At 44.1% G+C, this 18,673-nt stretch overlaps 2 protein-coding genes and 1 long non-coding RNA gene across 12 annotated transcripts in view; 2 read left to right on the top strand and 1 right to left on the bottom strand.

Moving 5' to 3' along the window:
• Window positions 1–29: 29 nt before the first annotated feature.
• Window positions 30–8,028, top strand: UNC50 (unc-50 inner nuclear membrane RNA binding protein). 3 transcript variants are annotated; one of them, XM_032469599.1, is made up of 6 exons: window positions 30–178; window positions 1,319–1,602; window positions 2,405–2,525; window positions 6,145–6,284; window positions 6,374–6,475; window positions 7,660–7,828. In XM_032469599.1, the coding sequence occupies exons 2-6, from the start codon at window positions 1,323–1,325 to the stop codon at window positions 7,698–7,700; spliced, it is 684 nt and encodes a 227-aa protein (XP_032325490.1). In that variant the 5' UTR covers window positions 30–178; window positions 1,319–1,322; the 3' UTR covers window positions 7,701–7,828. The 3 variants fall into 3 exon arrangements, with proteins under 3 accessions (XP_032325490.1, XP_032325491.1, XP_032325489.1); XM_032469600.1 differs by lacking the exon at window positions 7,660–7,828 and adding an exon at window positions 7,493–7,648; XM_032469598.1 differs by having other exon boundaries at window positions 31–178; window positions 7,686–8,028.
• A 627-nt stretch (window positions 8,029–8,655) lies between these two features.
• MGAT4A (alpha-1,3-mannosyl-glycoprotein 4-beta-N-acetylglucosaminyltransferase A) overlaps window positions 8,656–18,673 on the bottom strand; it is an 87,081-nt gene continuing 77,063 nt past the window's right edge. For 6 of the 8 annotated variants that reach the window (XM_032469591.1, XM_032469590.1, XM_032469595.1 and 3 more), the window contains 2 exons: window positions 17,628–17,694; window positions 15,623–17,386 (listed from right to left, as the gene is read on the bottom strand). In XM_032469591.1, coding sequence (XP_032325482.1) covers window positions 17,223–17,386; window positions 17,628–17,694 — 231 coding nt within the window. In that variant the 3' untranslated portion in view covers window positions 15,623–17,222. The other 2 variants (XM_032469594.1, XM_032469596.1) reach the window with 2 other exon arrangements.
• Window positions 13,129–18,233, top strand: LOC116660357. The gene is made up of 4 exons (XR_004315794.1): window positions 13,129–13,266; window positions 16,676–16,709; window positions 16,857–16,960; window positions 18,072–18,233. It is a non-coding gene; the product is annotated as an uncharacterized LOC116660357 (long non-coding RNA).

Here is an 18,673-nt window from a genome sequence, read left to right as displayed (position 1 = left end):
CGGCGGATGACGGGAGTCCGAGAGGCTGCGCGCGCCGAGGAAGTGGATCACGTGACACGTCCCGCCCCGCCCCCTCAGCTCCCGCGACGTTGCGGGAAGGGGAGTTGGCCCCGCGGCTGCTGCGCGGAGGTCCGGGTCCAGTTTGGAGCTGGTGGAGGCCGCCGCCGCGGGGCTCCAGGTGAGACCTGCCGACCGCCCCGTCCGCTCGCGGCTCCGGCTCGCTCCGGGGCGTTTTCCTCTGGCCGTGGACTCACCGCGCCCGAATCGGGCTGCTCGGCCTGCGGTAGGGCTGCCAGACAAGATCAGGGAGGCCGGTCACAGCTGAATTTCGGACAAGAACTGATGTTCTGGTTTGCGTATGTCCACACAGTGTTTCGGATCTTCTTATACTAAAAATTACTCCGGTCTCTGAGATTCACATGTAACTGGCCGTCCTGTGTTTTTATGGGAAACCGGGCCGCCCTGGAGCTGCTGGGCCCGGGAGGCGCGGCCGGCGTCGCGGAGGCCTGGGGAGTGGAGCCGGACTGGGCTGCTCCGGCGGGGCTTGGGGGCCGGACGGTGACCTGCGCTCCCCTGGCTTCACACTGGTTCGGCCGGACTCCCACACTGTCGTTCTCCTGCTGAACTGTTCAGGGAGTAAAACACGATGCATTGGAGTTTTGCTTTTGTTTTTATATCACATTCTAGTGAACGAGTTGCTTGCTGGTCATACGCTGATGGACCTGTGTGATAGGCCATTTATTGCATCTCTTTGGGAACAGCGTTTCTTGTTTTTGTTGTTGTTTGTTTGTTTTGGCGGGGAGGAGGCAATTACGTTTATTTATTTATTTATTTTCAGAGAAGGTACTGAGGATTGAACCCAGGACCTCAGGCGTGTTAAACATGCGCTCTAGGCTTGATGGTTAAGAGCACAGATGACAGATGGAATTTGGAGCAAGGGGTTCCTGAGTTCAAATTTTGGCTCTGTCACTATCTGCTTAGGAGGGATCACTTTAGCTCCCACGGCCTCTTTTCTTTCTGTCTCAACCATAGTCACCTGGGAGGGCAGCCTGAGGGTTGAGGGAGGTGAAGTGTGGAGAACATGTGGATCCTATAAAAAGTGTTATGAAGGTTCAGAAGGGTGTGGGGCAGTCCTTGCCTGGAGTGCAGTGGACAGTTCTTGGAGCCCCCAAACCAGCCTGAGAACCAGCTCCACTTGCTTTGGAACCCTGCCTCTTCTCAAGGATTGGGCCGAAATGTAGAGTGACTTGGAGGGGTGCTAGTAGTCAACAGTTTCTTCAGATTACTTGTAAACAAATTTTTTTTCCCTTCCATCCAGGAAGATGTTACCAAGCACCACAGTGAATTCCCTAGCGCAGGGGAACGGAGCATTGAGTTCCAGGGATGCAGCCCGACACACAGCTGGAGCAAAGCGCTACAAGTACTTGCGGAGGCTTTTCCGTTTTCGGCAGATGGACTTTGAGTTTGCCGCCTGGCAGATGCTCTACCTGTTCACTTCCCCACAGAGAGTTTATAGAAATTTTCATTATCGAAAGCAGACAAAGGACCAGTGGGCCAGAGATGACCCTGCTTTCTTGGTCCTGTTAAGTATCTGGCTCTGTGGTAAGTGTTCGTGTATCTGCAGTAGTGTTGAAGAACCGATGATGTGTTTCAGGTTGGACTTGTCATCTGGAGAATCTTACGTTGTCAGAGTATTGTGGGTCACAATTTGGGGATCTCTGAAGCTGTTACTTTCTTTCTGAAGCCTCAAAAATATCCTCACATGAAAGAAGGCTGTGTTCTTCTTGGTTCTAAAGGTCCTGAGCAGATGCTAGAGTAAACTGTTTCCCTGGAACTTTAAAAAGCAGAGGGCAGAGTTACTCCATGTCTTTTAACTACTAATGATAAATAAGTTGATATACCCCAGTGCAAACTTACTGTGAAAAATTACTATCAAGATTGGAAATTGCATTTCACAATCAGGCCAGTCCAGAGTGAGAGTTCTGAAAGCACGGATACGAGCTTGAGAAACTGCTTTAAGTTCTCCGGTAGTGTAGTGAAAGGGTCTGAACCACCTTGAGGGTGCTGGAGTGTGTCAGGATTTTTCTCACCTTCACTGGGACTTAAATAGATGAGTGCCTCTTCAGTACTAGTGGTTTTCCATATGCTGGGGCCATCCTGGTGAACCACAGACAGACAGGGCCTCCTCGGTAAACTTCAGATATCTCAGTGGCTATTCTGTGTTCCAAGGTGGTCTGCATTTCTTTATCAGTTTCACCTGATACATCTCTGGGGTTTGTTTGTTGTTTTTTTTTTTTACATCCTTGTCTCCTGCACTAGACTGGGCATCTGAAAGGCAGAGACTGCCCTGTATCCCCAGAAACTAGCAAAGTACCTGAACGCATCTTGTAAATCTTTCTTTCAGTGTCCACTATAGGATTTGGCTTTGTGCTGGACATGGGATTTTTTGAGACAATAAAGCTGCTCCTGTGGGTTGTATTCATAGATTGTGTAGGCGTCGGTCTTCTCATATCAACTTTAATGTGGTAAGTACCATGATTTTGGTTTTTCAGCTACTGCTTGCTGTAAAACCTCTGTTTGCTTGGTTCAGAGAGTACCTGATGGAAATTGAAACTAGATAGATGAACTGAAAGCATCGATTGTGGCTGCCGGGACTATCAGACCTTGTCCTCCTGGGCCAGCACCTGTGTCAGAAAATACTCTAAGGGGGTGGTCTGCTTTGTCAAAGTGCAGCAAATAAGTGAACTGAAATAATGATTCTGTCATATTAACAAAAACCCTGATTTTGCAAAAATATCATGGTTCTGTTTCAGCTGTCTGGATGATGGTAGTTTTCTATGTTTGTCAGTGGGTCACTTCTCCATGTGCAGGATGTGTAGATGGTTTTCTCATGGAATCTTACTGTGAACCTCTGACATTAAATGAAGTATGCTTGAAAAAGGACTTTTTTGGTTAAAATTTCGGTGCCTTCTGAGATACACGCAGGTTTTATTGACCGGTGTCTCGGCCTGACTTTGCTGGGTTTGCTGTGACAACAGTAGTGTACTGCGGAAATCTAGTGTTTGGCTTTTCAGTTTTTGCCCAGGTCAGTGCTCCTGTGTGGCTGGCAGGCTGGGTGTAGGGGGTGGATGTTGTCATGTATTAGAGAAAACACTGTGGAACCAGAGTCACAGAGATACCTGGGTTCCAAACCCAGGTCAGTTGTTTACTGTGGACTTCTCAGTTCCAGTCTCCTCTTTCAGAAGATGGAGTTAATTATTTTATAAAATGCAGGACACTGGAGAAGACTGTGGTATGAAAAGTGCCTTGCATGTAGTAAGTGCTCAACAAATGCTATTAATATTTTAAGCAGAATTCTGAGACTCTAACCTCTGATGATACCAACCTTTCATTTTCCTTGGTAACTTCTGACTAGTGCAGAACAGGTTTTGTATGTGGTAGGTAGTCAGTAAATGCAATGCATCGTTAGTCTAAAATTCTAAAATCTGGCCTTAAAGTAATACTGTGAACTATTGTAAGTCACATATACATGATCAAAATTTCCAGGAAAAACATGGTATATGAAGAAATTTCAGTAAGGCTTCCAAACAAACAGGTTGTAGCAGGCATTCTGCCAGGAACACATTGATCCTGGAGGGCCTCAGAAACCAGGAGTTTAGTCCCTTTAGTATAAATCTGTATCCCAGTTTGAATTAAATAGAAAAGGACTCGGTGTATTTTTGAGAACTGACGTGTGTGAACTGCATGAGGAACTAGAAATAGAAATAATGTGTGATGTTGGTCATCCCAGAGGCGCCACAGAAGCCAGCACGAGGTGTCTGGGCAGACGGGGTCGTTAATCCTGGTACCAAGTGCAAAGGCAGAGAAGCGGGGCACAGCACGCCGGGACTGGGAGACACCGGGCGGCTGGGGAAGAGATGCGACTAGAGAAGTTGGCCCTAAACACAATTCAGAAAAAGAAGTGGTCTTTATCTCACAGGCCACATTGTGGGTTTGGCGTGGGGAGAGGCGGGGAGCTTGGAGACTTCGAAGTAAGAAATACCATCAGATTCACACTGCAGGAAAAATCTTCTCTAGGGCAGTGGAGGAGGAGGGAGTGGCGAGGCTGGGTACGGTTGTGGGGTCTGCATTCGCGTGGAGGAGGCCCAGACCAGTGCGGGGTCACGGAAGATCATAGGGCATGATGAGGGAGGGAGGAGGCTGGGGCCTCTGGGGCGGCCTGCACGTTTCTGGCTTAGGACTAAGCAGCGGGTGCAGACGCAGCATTCTGTGTTGGGCATGTTGAATGCAGGAGGCTTGCTGAGTATTTAGTGGAAATAAAGGTTCATTCGACACTGGGGCTGGGTAACTGTGAAGCTGCAGCAGTCTGGCCAGGACGGGGGCGTGACTGGCATGATTAACATGGAGGTGGGAGGTGAAGGCCGCAGCTGTCTGCGCTCTCAAGAGCGTCTGTTCTAGAAGTAGTCCTCGGATGGAGTCCAGAAGCCTGGAAAGCACCCATTGAAGGACCGAGCAGAGGGGGAGGAGCAGCATGAGGACCACACAGTGGTCCTGGGTTGTGGCAGTGGGTCCTGGTAGTGGGTAGTGGGCTCGGTGCCTATTCCATTCATTTTAATGGCACGTTTTTGGCCAAGATGGAAGATGTTTTCATAAGTTCCAGTTTGTTGGAGCAAAGCAGTATTATCTTGACGTTTTCGGATAACTGAGTACAGGACGGTTGTGTTAGTGCTGTACTACGTCCTCCCTCCTTTATCTTTTCTATGTTTGTTTCCACTGTAGGCGTAGCATTTTCTTAACTGTATCCTTAAAATGAAATCACACATATAAAAGTCCACTGAATTTCCACAGCTGTGACACAAATGATCCTTTTCATTCTTTTCCATTGAAGATCTGTTTTTCTATTACCTGGATGTCTCTCTCTTCATTCGTCTGTCACTTAACGGAACTAGTGGGCCATGCTGTGGAACAGTGACATAAGCTTGAGTGGTCATTCTTGTGAATGGAGACATTACTGGCCACTCTTTCCTTACTGGGTCCTCCTTATGCCCTGAGCTTTTAATTGGGGGAAGTGGGGGGTGACCCAGGTCTTAGGCCTTGGACTTGCTCTCTGTCTGCGTTCACTCTCTGGGTGGTCTCGTTCGGGTTTGTGGCTTTAAGTGTCATCTACACATTGATGAGTTTCTATCTCCAGTTTGGACGTCTCCTCTGAACTCTAGACTCAGTGTACTTACTCCATACTGACAGGCTGCTTCAACATACAACAGGTCCATATCAGACTCCTGCACTCTTCCCCATCCTGAACCACTCTTCCTAGAGCCACCCCCACCTCAGTCTTCCATTTGTTTTTAGGCAGAACTCGCAGTCCTCCTTGACTGATCATCCTCTCTCGTACCTCAGGTCTAATATGTAGGCACATCCTGTTGGCTCCGCCCTCTGGCTGCAGTGTGTCCCGCACGCCAGCACCTCCCCTGTCTCACCCTTCCCACCTCTTCCTGCTAGCAGCCTCCCCTCTGGCCTCTCTGCCGCCTCCTCTCTCATCCCACAGTCTGTTCTCAGATCGGCAGCCAGGTGTCCATCCTGTCAAAACAGTAAGTCGGATGCTCTTCTGGGGACTCCACAGTGACTTCTTACTTCCCCAGGAGTCAAAGCCAAAGGCCTGACAGCGGCCACAGGCTCTGTGAGATCCGGCTTCTGTTTCTTTTCTGATTTCATTTCCTGCCACTCTTGTCCCTTGTTCCAGGCACTCTGGTGCCCTCACCCATCCCTCCACATCCCGGGCCCTCTGCCACCACCTCCGCCTCTGTGCTGGGACCCCCTCCGTCTGCAGTGCCCTGCCCTGGGAGTTCCCATCACTGCCCTTGGGTCTTCACCCAGACGGTGCACTCTGCGACCATCATATTTAACTTTGCATTTCAACTTTGTGTTCTCTGTCCGTCTGTGCTGCTTTATGTTTCTCCATAGTCCCACTGACAGGTATTTATGTTGTTGTCAGTCTACTCCCACTAGACTGAAGGTGGGACTTTGTTTTGTTGACGCCTGCATCGTCAGTACCTGGAGGCGTGCTTGGCACGTGGGAGGTAGTCCTAAGTGTTCACAGGGTTACTTTTCTTGGATCATGAGAGAAGCTTCAACTTTGCTCTTCAGGTTTATCTCTAACAAGTATTTGGTGAAACGGCAGAGCAGAGACTACGACGTGGAGTGGGGCTACGCCTTCGATGTGCATCTGAACGCGTTTTATCCTCTGCTCATCATTCTGCATTTTATCCAGCTTTTCTTCATCAACCGTAAGTAGCAAGTTACTTCTCAACCTATTATCAAAAAGTCTCCACTGTGTGCACTGAAGAGAGATTCACTGTCTGCATCTCTTCCACAGATGTTATCCTAACAGACACATTTATTGGATATTTAGTTGGAAATACCTTATGGTTGGTTGCAGTTGGCTATTATATCTATGTAACTTTCCTAGGATACAGTGGTAAGTAATTGATTTTTTTGGTTGACTGACAGCATAACAGGATGGGGAAGTTGTTGTTAACAGTAATAAAGTTAGTTTACTTTTATGGAGCTCTTAACAGGCGCTGCATTCTCTCTTTAATTTTCATAATGAGATGATACAGGTTTACTTCTCTGCATTTTTCAAATGAGGAAACAGGCACTGAGAGATTAACTTGCCCATTGTCACGTAGCTAGAAAGTGGCATAGCTGGTTTATAACAAGTTTTATAATTTCAAGGAAGCGTATGAAATCATACCGATGCTCTCCAAGTTAACTGCAGGAACCCACGACAAGCTTCCTCCTCCTTTTCTCCCAGGCTTTTGGTTCTGGGTTACCAGCAGTAGGTTAGAGTGAGGATAGGGTTGGGTCTGCTGTATAGGCGTGTTTAAAACCTTTGCCTCATTTTTTATTTTTATGGGGGTTCTTTTGTTCGAAATATTCTTTATTTTGTAAACATCTGTGTTTAAAATAGATGAACCCTGCTCACAATTCATACGTATACTGGACCCGAGACACAGTACACAAAGTTTGCCCATCCCAGGGAGATGGGGGTGCCCAGGAGCAGGTGCACTGCCTGGGGTGCACTGAGTCTCCAGGCAGCAGGTGCAGAGCTGGTGAGGAGTCAACAGACAGGAGCGCCTGCTGGACAGTCTGGGCCTCAGGCCAGGTCCCAGGCCACCTCCTGGACTGGAGAAGCTTAGGGGTGAGGGGTTCTGTACATAATCACAGACCAGCCCATCTCCTGCTGAGCTCAGGAGAGCTCAAGTAACGCTACTTACTTTAGGAAATCTCAAATAGCTGAAAGTTGGTTTTCCCCGTAACATCATCCATCTCTGTCGGCACGTTAGATGCGAGGCTTCTGAGGCGGTCCCAGGTTTAAGTTCACCACTGTGTCCTTTAACGTGGGTGATGTTTGTTCCTCACGCGGAACCGTAGTCCTGGGTTTGCTTCTCACTCGGCCTCTGTGCTGAGAAACCTCTTCTTGGTGTCGTCACAGCCGTTAGTTGAGAAGGAAGTAACGCAGGAGAGAGGTACCAGTGGTGCCTTTCTGGCTGCGCACAGCATCCTCAGTGAGATGAATCCGTGAGGCTCAGCCGACGCACGCCTCTTCCGCCCCTCGGGCCGCGGTGAGCGCTGTCTTCATTCGTGCGTTTCTCTCACCAGCGGGTCTGGATTTGCCCCTTTTCCAGCACTGCCGTTTTTGAAAAACACAGTGATCCTTCTCTACCCGTTCGCACCGCTCATCCTGCTCTACGGACTGTCGCTGGCGCTGGGATGGAACTTCACCCGCGCGCTGTGCTCCTTCTACAAGTACAGGGTGCGGTGAGCAGGGGCCGCTGCCCACGCGGCCCAGCCAGCAGGGCCAGGGAGGGGTGACTGCGTGTGAACCCTGTAAATAGCCTCCCGCTGTAGATACCCTAAAGGTGCAAAGTTTGCAGATCTGAGGAAATATGTGTGTGAACACTGTTCTCGACTACATTCCTTAAAACTAACTAAGTGTACATTGCTGTAATAAATATTTTTTAAACTAAAGCATGTATTTTACTCATTTTAGTATCTGCACACAGAGTGATATACAGAGTACTAAGGGCACGAGGAAAATAGATAAAATTTTCTAATATGAATTATTTTTGAAAGATGAGCCATTTGGAGAACGTGAGAACCTGATCATCACAAGCTGTCCCTCCTCCCCTTCCCCACTGTTACTGACAAGGTACAGAGTCCACCCCTGTTTCTAATGTTAAACTTTTACATAAGCCACAGGATCCTAGTCTAACCTTCAAAAGCCTCCTTAACTTGTAACTCAAATAGGAAGAATCACTGTACTGCAGGCCCTAAATACCATTAACAGCATTGTCTGTGCAAAACAAAACCCATAAAATCGACAAACAAAATACGTTAGGTTGATGAAGCCCATGGCACACACACAAGACATGAGTGAACTATGCATCGCACTGATAATCGTGGTCTTAACACCAAGGCTTTTGTTCTTTCTGTAAAGACTTTCCCCAAAACCACATATAAAAGTCACTCATGTTTCCTAACTTAAAACAGTTCCAGTAAGCTATTATTATATGTGTTAAAATTAACAATAAAAAAACCTTGGTACTCATGCAATTCTCACCCATCTTTATTAGAAGGAGTCTTGAATTCAACATGGCTTTTTAAACGTCTTTACTTCAAATACACACGGACCGTCGTGGCACAGAGAAACGGTGATGAAAGGCACAGTCAGCGGGACCAGTTATCAGGTTTTCAATTATAGCAGCAAATTTGAAAATAAATAATCTGCCTTTAAAAATCCAACCGGTACCTAAAGTATTACTACAGGCATTACCCATTCAGCCAATGAAGACGCTGTGAGGAAAGTACAGACGGTACATTTAAGGGGAAGAAGACACCTGGCACAGACTGGCAGAGCAGCTCGTCCGGCAGCGTCTCCATGAGCCGCTTCCAGAAACGTCCCCAGTGGCGAAAGCCACCTTTCCAAAGTGTTCTCAAGGAGAAACGCTTCAGTATTTCACTCCATAAATGAAACAGTTGTTAACGTTCAATCAGCTGATTTCTGAACCTTTCTTGGAAAACATGACTGTCCACACTGAAATGGAAGGTATCAAGTTGGCTGGCAGTGCGTCTTACGGTGCTGTCGACACGGCCATTTTTAAGGCTCAGAGAATACGTCCAAAGGTATTTCCACCCAATTCCAGCAAACACTGAGAGCATTTCAAATAATGGAATGCTGATTGAACTAAAGTTCCAAACCTTTGATTCCAGGGTGGTCGGCTAATTACCAATACATGAACCCCTGGGGGCCAAGTGACCCCTTAAACAGCCTCCCTGGTGCCCAAGAGTATTGAATGTTCCCCACAACAGACAGTCCTTATTTCAGAACAATTTTAGCACCACGGTTCCTAATGTTTTTCCGCACCAAGTGTTCCCCATTCACCAGTTTACTTTTTTGAATAGCAACTAAATCCTCCACTTCCACGCACTCTAGAGCACCAGCTCTTCCTGGTTTGTCCCTTTGGAAATGCCCTAGCTAGCGCCCAAACAGGAGGAGTGCGTGTTTCAGGTAAGACGAGTTTCTGTATAGGTATTGATGGTATCGGTGTGTATGTATGTGTATATATAACAAATCCTTTTGTTTCTTTTTAGTAATACTGTGGAGGTGGTCTTTTCAGCACTGTACGTTCACATGCATTAAAAAAAATAAAGTAAGCATGTGAGTTATCATGGCATGTATCTGTTAAGATTAATTACTAAAATTTTACAACTATCAAACTAAATGCAGCACACTATAAACACTGCTGCATAGCTTAGAGAAGTTGCCTTTTCTTTAACGGAAAGAGATCAGATGTCTAAGCTCCTTTAGAACGCTCAGATATTATGACTCAAATTTCCAACCTTTTGCAAATCTTAGTCTCTCATTTTCTTCTAGCTCAGCTTTTCTTACCTCAAGCCTATGGCAATACAGTAAAAAGAAACTCAAAAATTAATGGACAAAGCAAAATAAAACTTCATTAGCAATTAACGGCTTGGAAGCAGAGTATTTTGGAATGTATTTTGGAAGCAGAGAAGTATTTGGCTAGCATGTATAGGATTTGATCTGTGCTTAGACAGTAGAATAAATAACTTTGGTTTTTTAAAAAAATGAAGTTCTTCAATACAGAGTAGATTATCTGATCTCTACATAAAGACAAATTTAATTTAATATTCAAAGTACCATTGTTCATTCTTAAATAATACACTGATAGGCTCAGATCAGCCTAAATCAGCATAAAGTGACACCAATTCCAGGAAGAAAGACTCCTGACATGCTGGATGCTACTCCTGCAATCTCATGCTAGCAGCTTCTTTATGAAAAGCTACCAAGATGCTGCAAGTTTTTGCCAACAACCTTCCACTGAGGATTAATTCAGGTCTCTGGCAGAGAATCCCAGATGAGGTGTATGATCTGCTAGTGTAAGACTTCATTCATGTGTTTATCAAGAAATACCCTGCATACCAGAGGGAACCAAGCAGGAAGACTTTCCCTCCTCAGCTCTTTGAAATATTGTCATTTTCTATTGCTGCATAAAATCACTGCAAATTTAAAAGCTTAAAACAACACCCATTTATTATCTCTCAGCTCTGTAGGCCAGAAGTCCAGGCAGGCGGGACTGAGCTCCCTGAAGTCTAGCAAGGCTGGAACCAACGTGCCGGCGGGGCGGGGCTTTTCGCGGCTGGAGGAGAGTCTGCAAAGTCTTTCAGGTTGTTGGCTGAACTCAGTTCCTGTGGCTGCAGGACTGCAGTTTCCATTCGCTTGGCTGTCAGCTGGGACCTCACAGCTCCTTAAGACCATCTGCATTTCTTCTGGAAATGCCCCCCATCTTAAACTAGCAATGGTGCCTTAAGTCCTTCTGCTTTGAATCTCTGACTTCTGTTAACAGCCTGAGAAAACTCGCTGCTTTTAAAGGGTTCCCATGATTAGATTAGCTGTCCCCAGATAATCTCCCATTTGCTATGTAACATAACATTATTATGGGTCACACTGTCACAGGTTCAACTCACCAAGGGGGAAGGGGGGTCACTGGTAGAATTCTGGCTGCTACAAATATACAGTGCTATCAATTAGAGCGGTCTCTCCAAACGTGCCGTCTCCATACACCTACACTTGTTTTTGAGGACAGCATTGTTGGGAGACAACTTTTTTCATTATTATGACAGATTTTAAAAAAGCCTTCAGAGTGTTGCTCATGTTTTTAAAATAACACCTTCTAATTATTTGCCGATGCAATGACTGATTTGAAAAGCTATGCCTTTGCTCAAAGACATCTCCGATGGTTGAATCAGCATACACATCCATGTCCAGAGCCTGCATGCTATGTAATCTATTTGCATTCCCCTTTTCCAAAGTTTGTCAATCACACCAGCTTTGGAACCCCAACCTCAAGCGGTTGCTCTTTTCTGACTACCTCGCAGGGGACGGGGGATGCCGTGAAGAATGCGTGAGACTTATACCAAAGAACTTAGAAACTGGATCTTAACAATCCTAGAAACAGGTCCACAACCTTCTCTTCTCACCCAAAATACTCATCATCATCTGCATTATGATATATTCTGCATGTCTGCTTTTAACTTCATAATCAGAATTCATTATTCTGGTTTCTCAAATGTTCACATTAACACTCTTGACACAGTGTGGTCCAACAGAATCTTCTGTGATGATGGAGACGTCCTGTATCTGTGCTGTCCAGTCCAGTGGGCACTAGCCACGTGGAGCTGGTGTGACTGAGGAGCTGAGTGTTTTATTTTATTAACTGACATTGAAGTGGCCACCATGTGTCTAGTGGCTACTGTGTAGGACAGGGCAGCTCCAGAGACATCATGCCATGTATATATAAAGATAAAATTAGTCCCACCACGTGACACTTCTTCCCACTCACTCTTCGGGTAAAAGTGGTTCAGTGTCCACTCAAGGTCAAGTATTTACTTTCATTTCCAGGCTCCCTCATCTCCTGTCCCAGCATGACTCTCCAGGGCAGCCACTATAACTGCTTGCTTGAGGAAAGCGTGGCCACTTCCACTTGCCTCGTGAAAACTGGGGGGAAGGCGAGCACAACTAACACAAGGCCCCGGGAGCACCTGTGCAGCAGAGGGACAGACAGGGAGGAGGAGGCACAGGCCTGCCCGCAGGAGCTCGACGTTTGGCCAGAGTGAGCACACGTCTGTGCACACACACTCCCCAGGATCAAAAACTAGACAGCTGAGTGTGTGGCAAGGACAGGAGGTAAAGAGGGTTAAGAAAAAGAAAGAGGAGTATGGTTGGAACAGGTAGCCCCTCAGCCCGACGCTGCCTGGGCACCTGCCACAGGTCAGGCACTAGTCTAGGCTCGTCTAGGCACTGGGAACAGATTCCCAGGGAGGAAGGAGGCCGCAGGAGAGTCCTTGAAAGATGGATAAGATCTGGCTGAACGTATTCTCAGGAACAGGAGGGATGAGCTCAGCCTGGAAGGGGAGACTGAGCATGCAAACAGGAAAAAGCTGGCAAGATCTAGCTCAGTCCAAAGACCGTGATGCCCAGACCAGTGGCAGGGAGTCGTACTGATGTAACCTAATGAGTAAAGTCACCGCAAGTGTCCCCTCCCGAGAGTCTCTGCACATGGCCTTTCCTCCTCAGATCAGACCTGGCCACCTGGGGGAGCAGGGAAACAAGGGGATTTCTAAACCCACCTCCAGATTTTTACCTCCTGATATGTAACTGTTAGAGCAGTAATCTATCACGGTAAGCTGGTGCCGAAAACTTCATAATGAAAGGTTATGCTTTTCAAGTGAAATCTGCTTGTTAGTCACTGGGCCAAGGAGATTTGAGAAGAAAATAAGATGTAAATTAAAAAATGTTTAAAAAGTAAATTTCAAAATCCCAATAAAGATTTTAGCCGGACTTTGCCATAAAAATCATTATTGGCAATATGTAACTTTTTAATCAAGAAAAGTAACTAAGAACTATTCAAATAAGGAGTGATGGAAATACTTGTACTTCATCAGTGTTTCCCAACCTTTTCCGCTGCATAGCACTGCAAAGAAAACAAGGCTGTTTGGAAGCTATCTGTTCAGCCTACTGGGTAACCAGGTGACAACCCCCAGGCTACAGGCAACCAGCAGGAACCTCCAGCTGCCCAAGGCCTCGACCACTGGCTCCTCTGAAAGCTCTGGGGATTCAATCTTTGCACACCTGTAACCCACCTGCAACCCACCTGCGGACACCAGACTGGCTGGGAACTGATGTTGGTAATTCGTAATTTTGTAAAAGTAAAATACTTTTGAAAAGAAAAAAATTTGCTAAGGCTGATTATAGTAGTGATATCATTTGGAATTGCACGTTTAAGAGTAATAAGCACTCTTCAGATGTGAATTTACTTATAAGTTCATAATGCAATAGAATAAATTACTTTGCAAAAACATGTAACTATTATAACACCTTTCACCAAAAACCAATATTACAATTTTGTGTCTCTTTAAAATTAAACCAATGACGACTCATACAATAGCATTTCTTAGAAAACATTTCGTCAGAACTCGTAGAATGAGCGCAGATATAAAAGTGGCAACAAAAGAGAAAAATATATCTAATTCATGGATTAAAGACAATGATTAAAACAGAAAGAAGAGTCTGTCATTCTATATATCAATGGAAATGTAATGACTTCAGTCTATGATAATTTGGGTTGAATGCATCACCCTGCACGTTAAAATTTATCAGACTGATTTTTTGGTGGCTGTACACCGTACACAGTATAGTAAAATAAACCTCAAGAAGGACATTGGTCTTTAAAATCTTGGCTTTAAGGAATGACAAATGCCTTTGAAAACAGTTTGTTCAGAATCATTGATTATAAAAGTACTTCAGTTAGGAAATCAATCTAGAATCACTCTTAAATGGCAGTGCATTTGAGAAATGGCATTGATTTGTAATGTTTGCATTTTCAAAGAAAAATATAGAAAGAACTTAAAAAAGCAAGGTAATTGGTTTTCAAAAAAAGTATTGGTTCAAAAATTTACTGCACAAAAATATGTACTTCTTAAATGTTTCTAATAAGTTAACTCCATAACATTTTATGTATATTTATAATATTTATATATACATGTATAATCCCTGATCATCTATAAAAGAGGGTCTATAATAGTAAAATAAATGAACTTCAAAAGTACCCCCTTCATAAAATGTATTTAACATTAATTTTTCTCAAATTTAAGGAATGTAACAATATGTACAACTCTTATGTATTAGTATAATACCAAAATAGTACAAGTCATATTAACAGGCTGTCATAACTGTACAATGTTTGAGTCAAGTTAAAATTGGAGGACAGCTTAGGTTCGAATGAATACAATTATCCAAGGGAGATTCACTTTCCGAGTGGAAATGACAATCATCTTATCTACAGTAGATTTCACAAGAGGTAGAATTCAAGTTTAAAAAAAAAAAAAAAAAAGGACATGCTCAGCTGTCTTTAACAAATTCACAGGAAAAAAATGTGTTGGTTTCTTAGGAGATGGTCAGTTTGTGACTTTTTTAATATGAATCTGAAATACAAGAGAGTGAAAAGTGTGATATGACAATTTTCAATTCCAAAGAGGTCTTAATTACGAAATCCAAATGTTGTAAAAAAAAAATGTAGAATTTAAGCTGTTTCACTGATTTAATATCTTATCTTACCTCATTAAGAATGGCCCAAACAGCAGAATTCTGAATAACTGAAAGTCGGAAGGCTGAAATGGGATTTAGGTTGGGATCTACCATTCCTTCTGCAACACCATTCTCAAATTTCCCTTCAAAATAAAAACCAACACTCACTGAGTAGACTGAAACAAGCACACAGGAAATGTCACTGACTTACATTGAAATTACACTGACTTAAAGACACTGAAATATTTCTGGTGGGTGTTTTTAGACAAAGCATGGGTGAATTTTTTTCCTTCTTTCTACTTTTATTCAACTTTTAAATTTTTCATGAAGTAGTGCACGCTTCAAAACATTAGAAGCAACATCTTTAAAAAGGCAGAGCTATGCATTTTCTTACTGCAAATTAAAACAAATACATTTGTTCGTACATCAACCAACAGACAAGTTTTTAGCAAAAGGTGACTTATTAACCTTACACAACATACCCTGTACCATCACTCAGTCTGACCACTTTGAGGGTTAAGTCAACAGTAACAAATTTCAGTGCTTTAACTAGATACACATACAATGGCTGGCCTTGTACTGGGGCTCAGTCTATGTGTATTCTTTCCAAGGTCAGATCTAGATCTAGAATTAAGAAGTGATAACCTTCTCGAGGCAGTCCCAATATAAAACACCACAAATGATAAGCTGAAAAAGCTCTCCTGTAAGGACAAGGAGCAAGAACTTCTATAAAAGATAACATGTTCTGTACTCAGTTTCTCTTGCTGTGATGAAACAGCAAGAGAACAAAACAAAAACGCTGTTGAAAAAGTGACAGGAAAATGCTTTGCTCTCAGCCACATTTCTCTAAGCCAGGGATTGGCAAACTTTTCCTAAAAAGGGCAGATAGTAAATAGTTCGGGTTTTGTGGGTCAAGAGGGCACTTGAGGATATCACGCAGGTACCTGTACACAGAAAAAGAAAAAAGTGAGATGAATGGAGGTTAGGTGGAGGAAGGGAGCCTCAGATCTCGAAGCTGCTGGGACAGAGCTTCTGCAACAGGGAGCTGGCGGGGGCGGGGGGGGGGGTGGCAGATGCTGGCGGCCTACCCTTCGGGGTGAGATACCGCAGCCCTGGGGTGGCAGTGGGGGCTGCGGGAGAGGCAGGCAGTGTTCTTGGCTGGACCTGCAGAGCAGGGCTTCCCTCTCTCTGAGCTTGGCCGGTGTGGGTGATGGAGCGGGCCAGGGCTCCAATGACACAGACTCTTAATGCTGTTACTGAGATTCAGACTTTAAGAGTAAATGTTTCTCCCTTTGTTGTATTAAAAAAGAAATAATAATTTCACCAGCGATGTTTGTTTTCACCAGGGAGAAGGTCCATGAAGCCCCTCACACACCACTGCACTAAAGCATACTTCTTAAGGAGGCAGAATTTTTTCTATGCAGTTGAAAAAAATCAGTTGCTTTTGATTCTGATGCACAGTTCCGTTACATCAGGTCGCAGTGCCAATCATCCATCAGTTCTCTACTGGTTCTAAGTGTGTATGAGTTGACGTTTTAGATGGTCATTATCTTCAAATTACTGCTGAGATATTTAATCATATAAATGTCTCTATTTCCCATGCTACTTTCATAACCTAGAACGCAACATTCTCAGAAATTAAGTAACTAACAGGTAATAGAGTTAACAAATGTCTTGTATACTTGGCTAATTTTATCTACATTTTTAGAGTGGGCTGAGATATAACCTGAATATGAAAATAATTAAACTCATCTATACACTAAAACTGCACAGAAATTAGTCAGGGTTACTGCACAAGCCTTGCAGCAAAACCTGAATGACACTCACCAAATATGAGTTACAGCGACAGTTGTAAGAATGTCTCTGTCCTGTACACCTACAATATTAATGCACCGAGAGTCTCTTTTGCCTACCACTAAGAAAAGTGTCAGTTTGTTTTATGTGAAAGGAAATATATAATCATTCACTGCACTGATGTCTATCAAGTGACAATCCCTATGTTTACTGCAGGAGACGCCTGAGCTCAGCCCGCCCCCTTTCCAAGGTAAGCACACGGACCCGAGCTATGAAACAACGCAATTACACAGCAAAGGTGCACACAGAGTGCTAAGGAGAACAGAGGAGGCAACTAAGCTGGTTAATAAAAGATGAGAAAGTGTTCTTCAGGAGAAGTATCAATTCATCATTTCAGGCAGGGAAAACGGCCAGAGACGCAGCTGCACAGAAAGACACGGGGACTTAAAGGAAGACGCCTTGGGACTGGAGAAATACAGGATAAGAGGAAGTAATGAGACGGTAAGGAGTCTGATCATGGAAGGTCACTGAGGGTTCCACCCAGGTCGTGGAGGCGCCAGCTCTGCGGGTGGGCTAGGGAACAGGCAGAGGGTCTGTAGCACCATTGCACTAGGGTGACTGCACATTCAGACACAAATGGACATATTTTATGCTAATGGACAGTCAAGCGGGCACGGGGGGTTCACGGTGTCTCCCAAGGTTAGATTTAGGCAGCTAGACAGAGAGTGACAGCGAAAACCATGCTGATCAATAAATGTCTGTGTTACAGACGCTTAGGGTGGATGGTGACAGCCTCCAGGGGGCCATGGCCGTGGGCATCTCCGAACAGGTCTTGGGAGGGAGGCTCGTGACGCTGCTGACACCATGAGAGTGGCTCACTAAGGACATCCACCGAGGGGCTGCAGGAGGCAGAGCAAGGCAGGTCATCTACCAGGGACAACAGTGGAACGGCAGGTGGAGAGAGAAAGAGGAACCAGTGAATGAACCTTTGATCTGAAATCCTAGTTGGGTCAGGATAATAAAAGTATGTAAAACACAGGAACAAATAAAAGATTACACTGGTATTTATAATCCTAAGGCTTTTCCACGTCTGAAAAGAACTGAACATTACTTTAGGACTAAGTCCAGAAAAGTAAAGGACATTTTACTAGTTTAAAGGAGGTATTACCTATTCTGAAATAACCATCTTCTAATCGTTTGTCTTTGGTTTCTTTGCTTATTTCCAAACCTTCACTCTAAAACAGAAGAAAAACATTTTATAAATAATGACTTCTATTTAAAACAAACCTAAGTTATGAATATATCTTAATAAATATAAAAGTGACATCTGTGGCACAGCTATCTCTGAAACGAGAACACACCATCCCAGTCCTGAATCTTCAAACGCTCATCAATATATAAAGTGCTCCTTTTCTAAACCATCATCTGAATCTGTATAGAATGTATTGGTGATTCGAAATTATACATTTTAATTAATTTCCAACTTAAAGCAATTTAATACAATACTGTTTTCTATGAAGACCATACAGAAGTAAAGAACTGTATGTTAACTTGAAAGAAATCTAAGCATTCCTTAGAGGCTGATAAATTAACTTTGTGTATCATTTAACAGGCATGAAAACTACATGGTATTTTGGGACTCAAAATACAAACAACAGGTCATATGACCCAGGAATCCCACTCCTGGGCATATATCCAGAAGGAACCCTACTTCAAAATGACACCTGCACCCCAATGTTCATTGCAGCACTATTTACAATAGCCAAGACAGGAAACAGCCTAAATGTCCATCAGCAGATGAGTGAATAAAGAAGAAGTGGTATATTTATACAATGGAATACTATTCAGCCATAAAAACTGACAACACAACGCCATTTGCAGCAACATGGATGTTCCTGGAGAATGTCATTCTAAGTGAAGTAAGCCAGAAAGAGAAAGAAAAATATCATATGAGATTGCTCATATGTGGAATCTAAAAACAAAAACAAAAACAAAATAAAACATAAATACAAAACAGAAACAGACTCATAGACATAGAATACAAACTTGTGGTTGCCAAGGGGGCGGGAGGTGGGAAGGGGCAGACTGGGATTTCAAAATGTAGAATAGAGAAACAAGATTATAGTGTATAGCACAGGGAAATATATACAAGATCTTGTGGTAAAAGATGTGACAGTGAAAAAAAATGTGACAATGAATATGTGTATGTTCATG

This window comes from Camelus ferus, chromosome 28 (assembly GCF_009834535.1).
Source record: "Camelus ferus isolate YT-003-E chromosome 28, BCGSAC_Cfer_1.0, whole genome shotgun sequence".
Classification (NCBI taxonomy): Eukaryota; Metazoa; Chordata; class Mammalia; order Artiodactyla; family Camelidae; genus Camelus; species Camelus ferus.
Note: the sequence above shows the minus strand (reverse complement) of the source record. Positions and strands in the feature narration are given on the sequence as shown.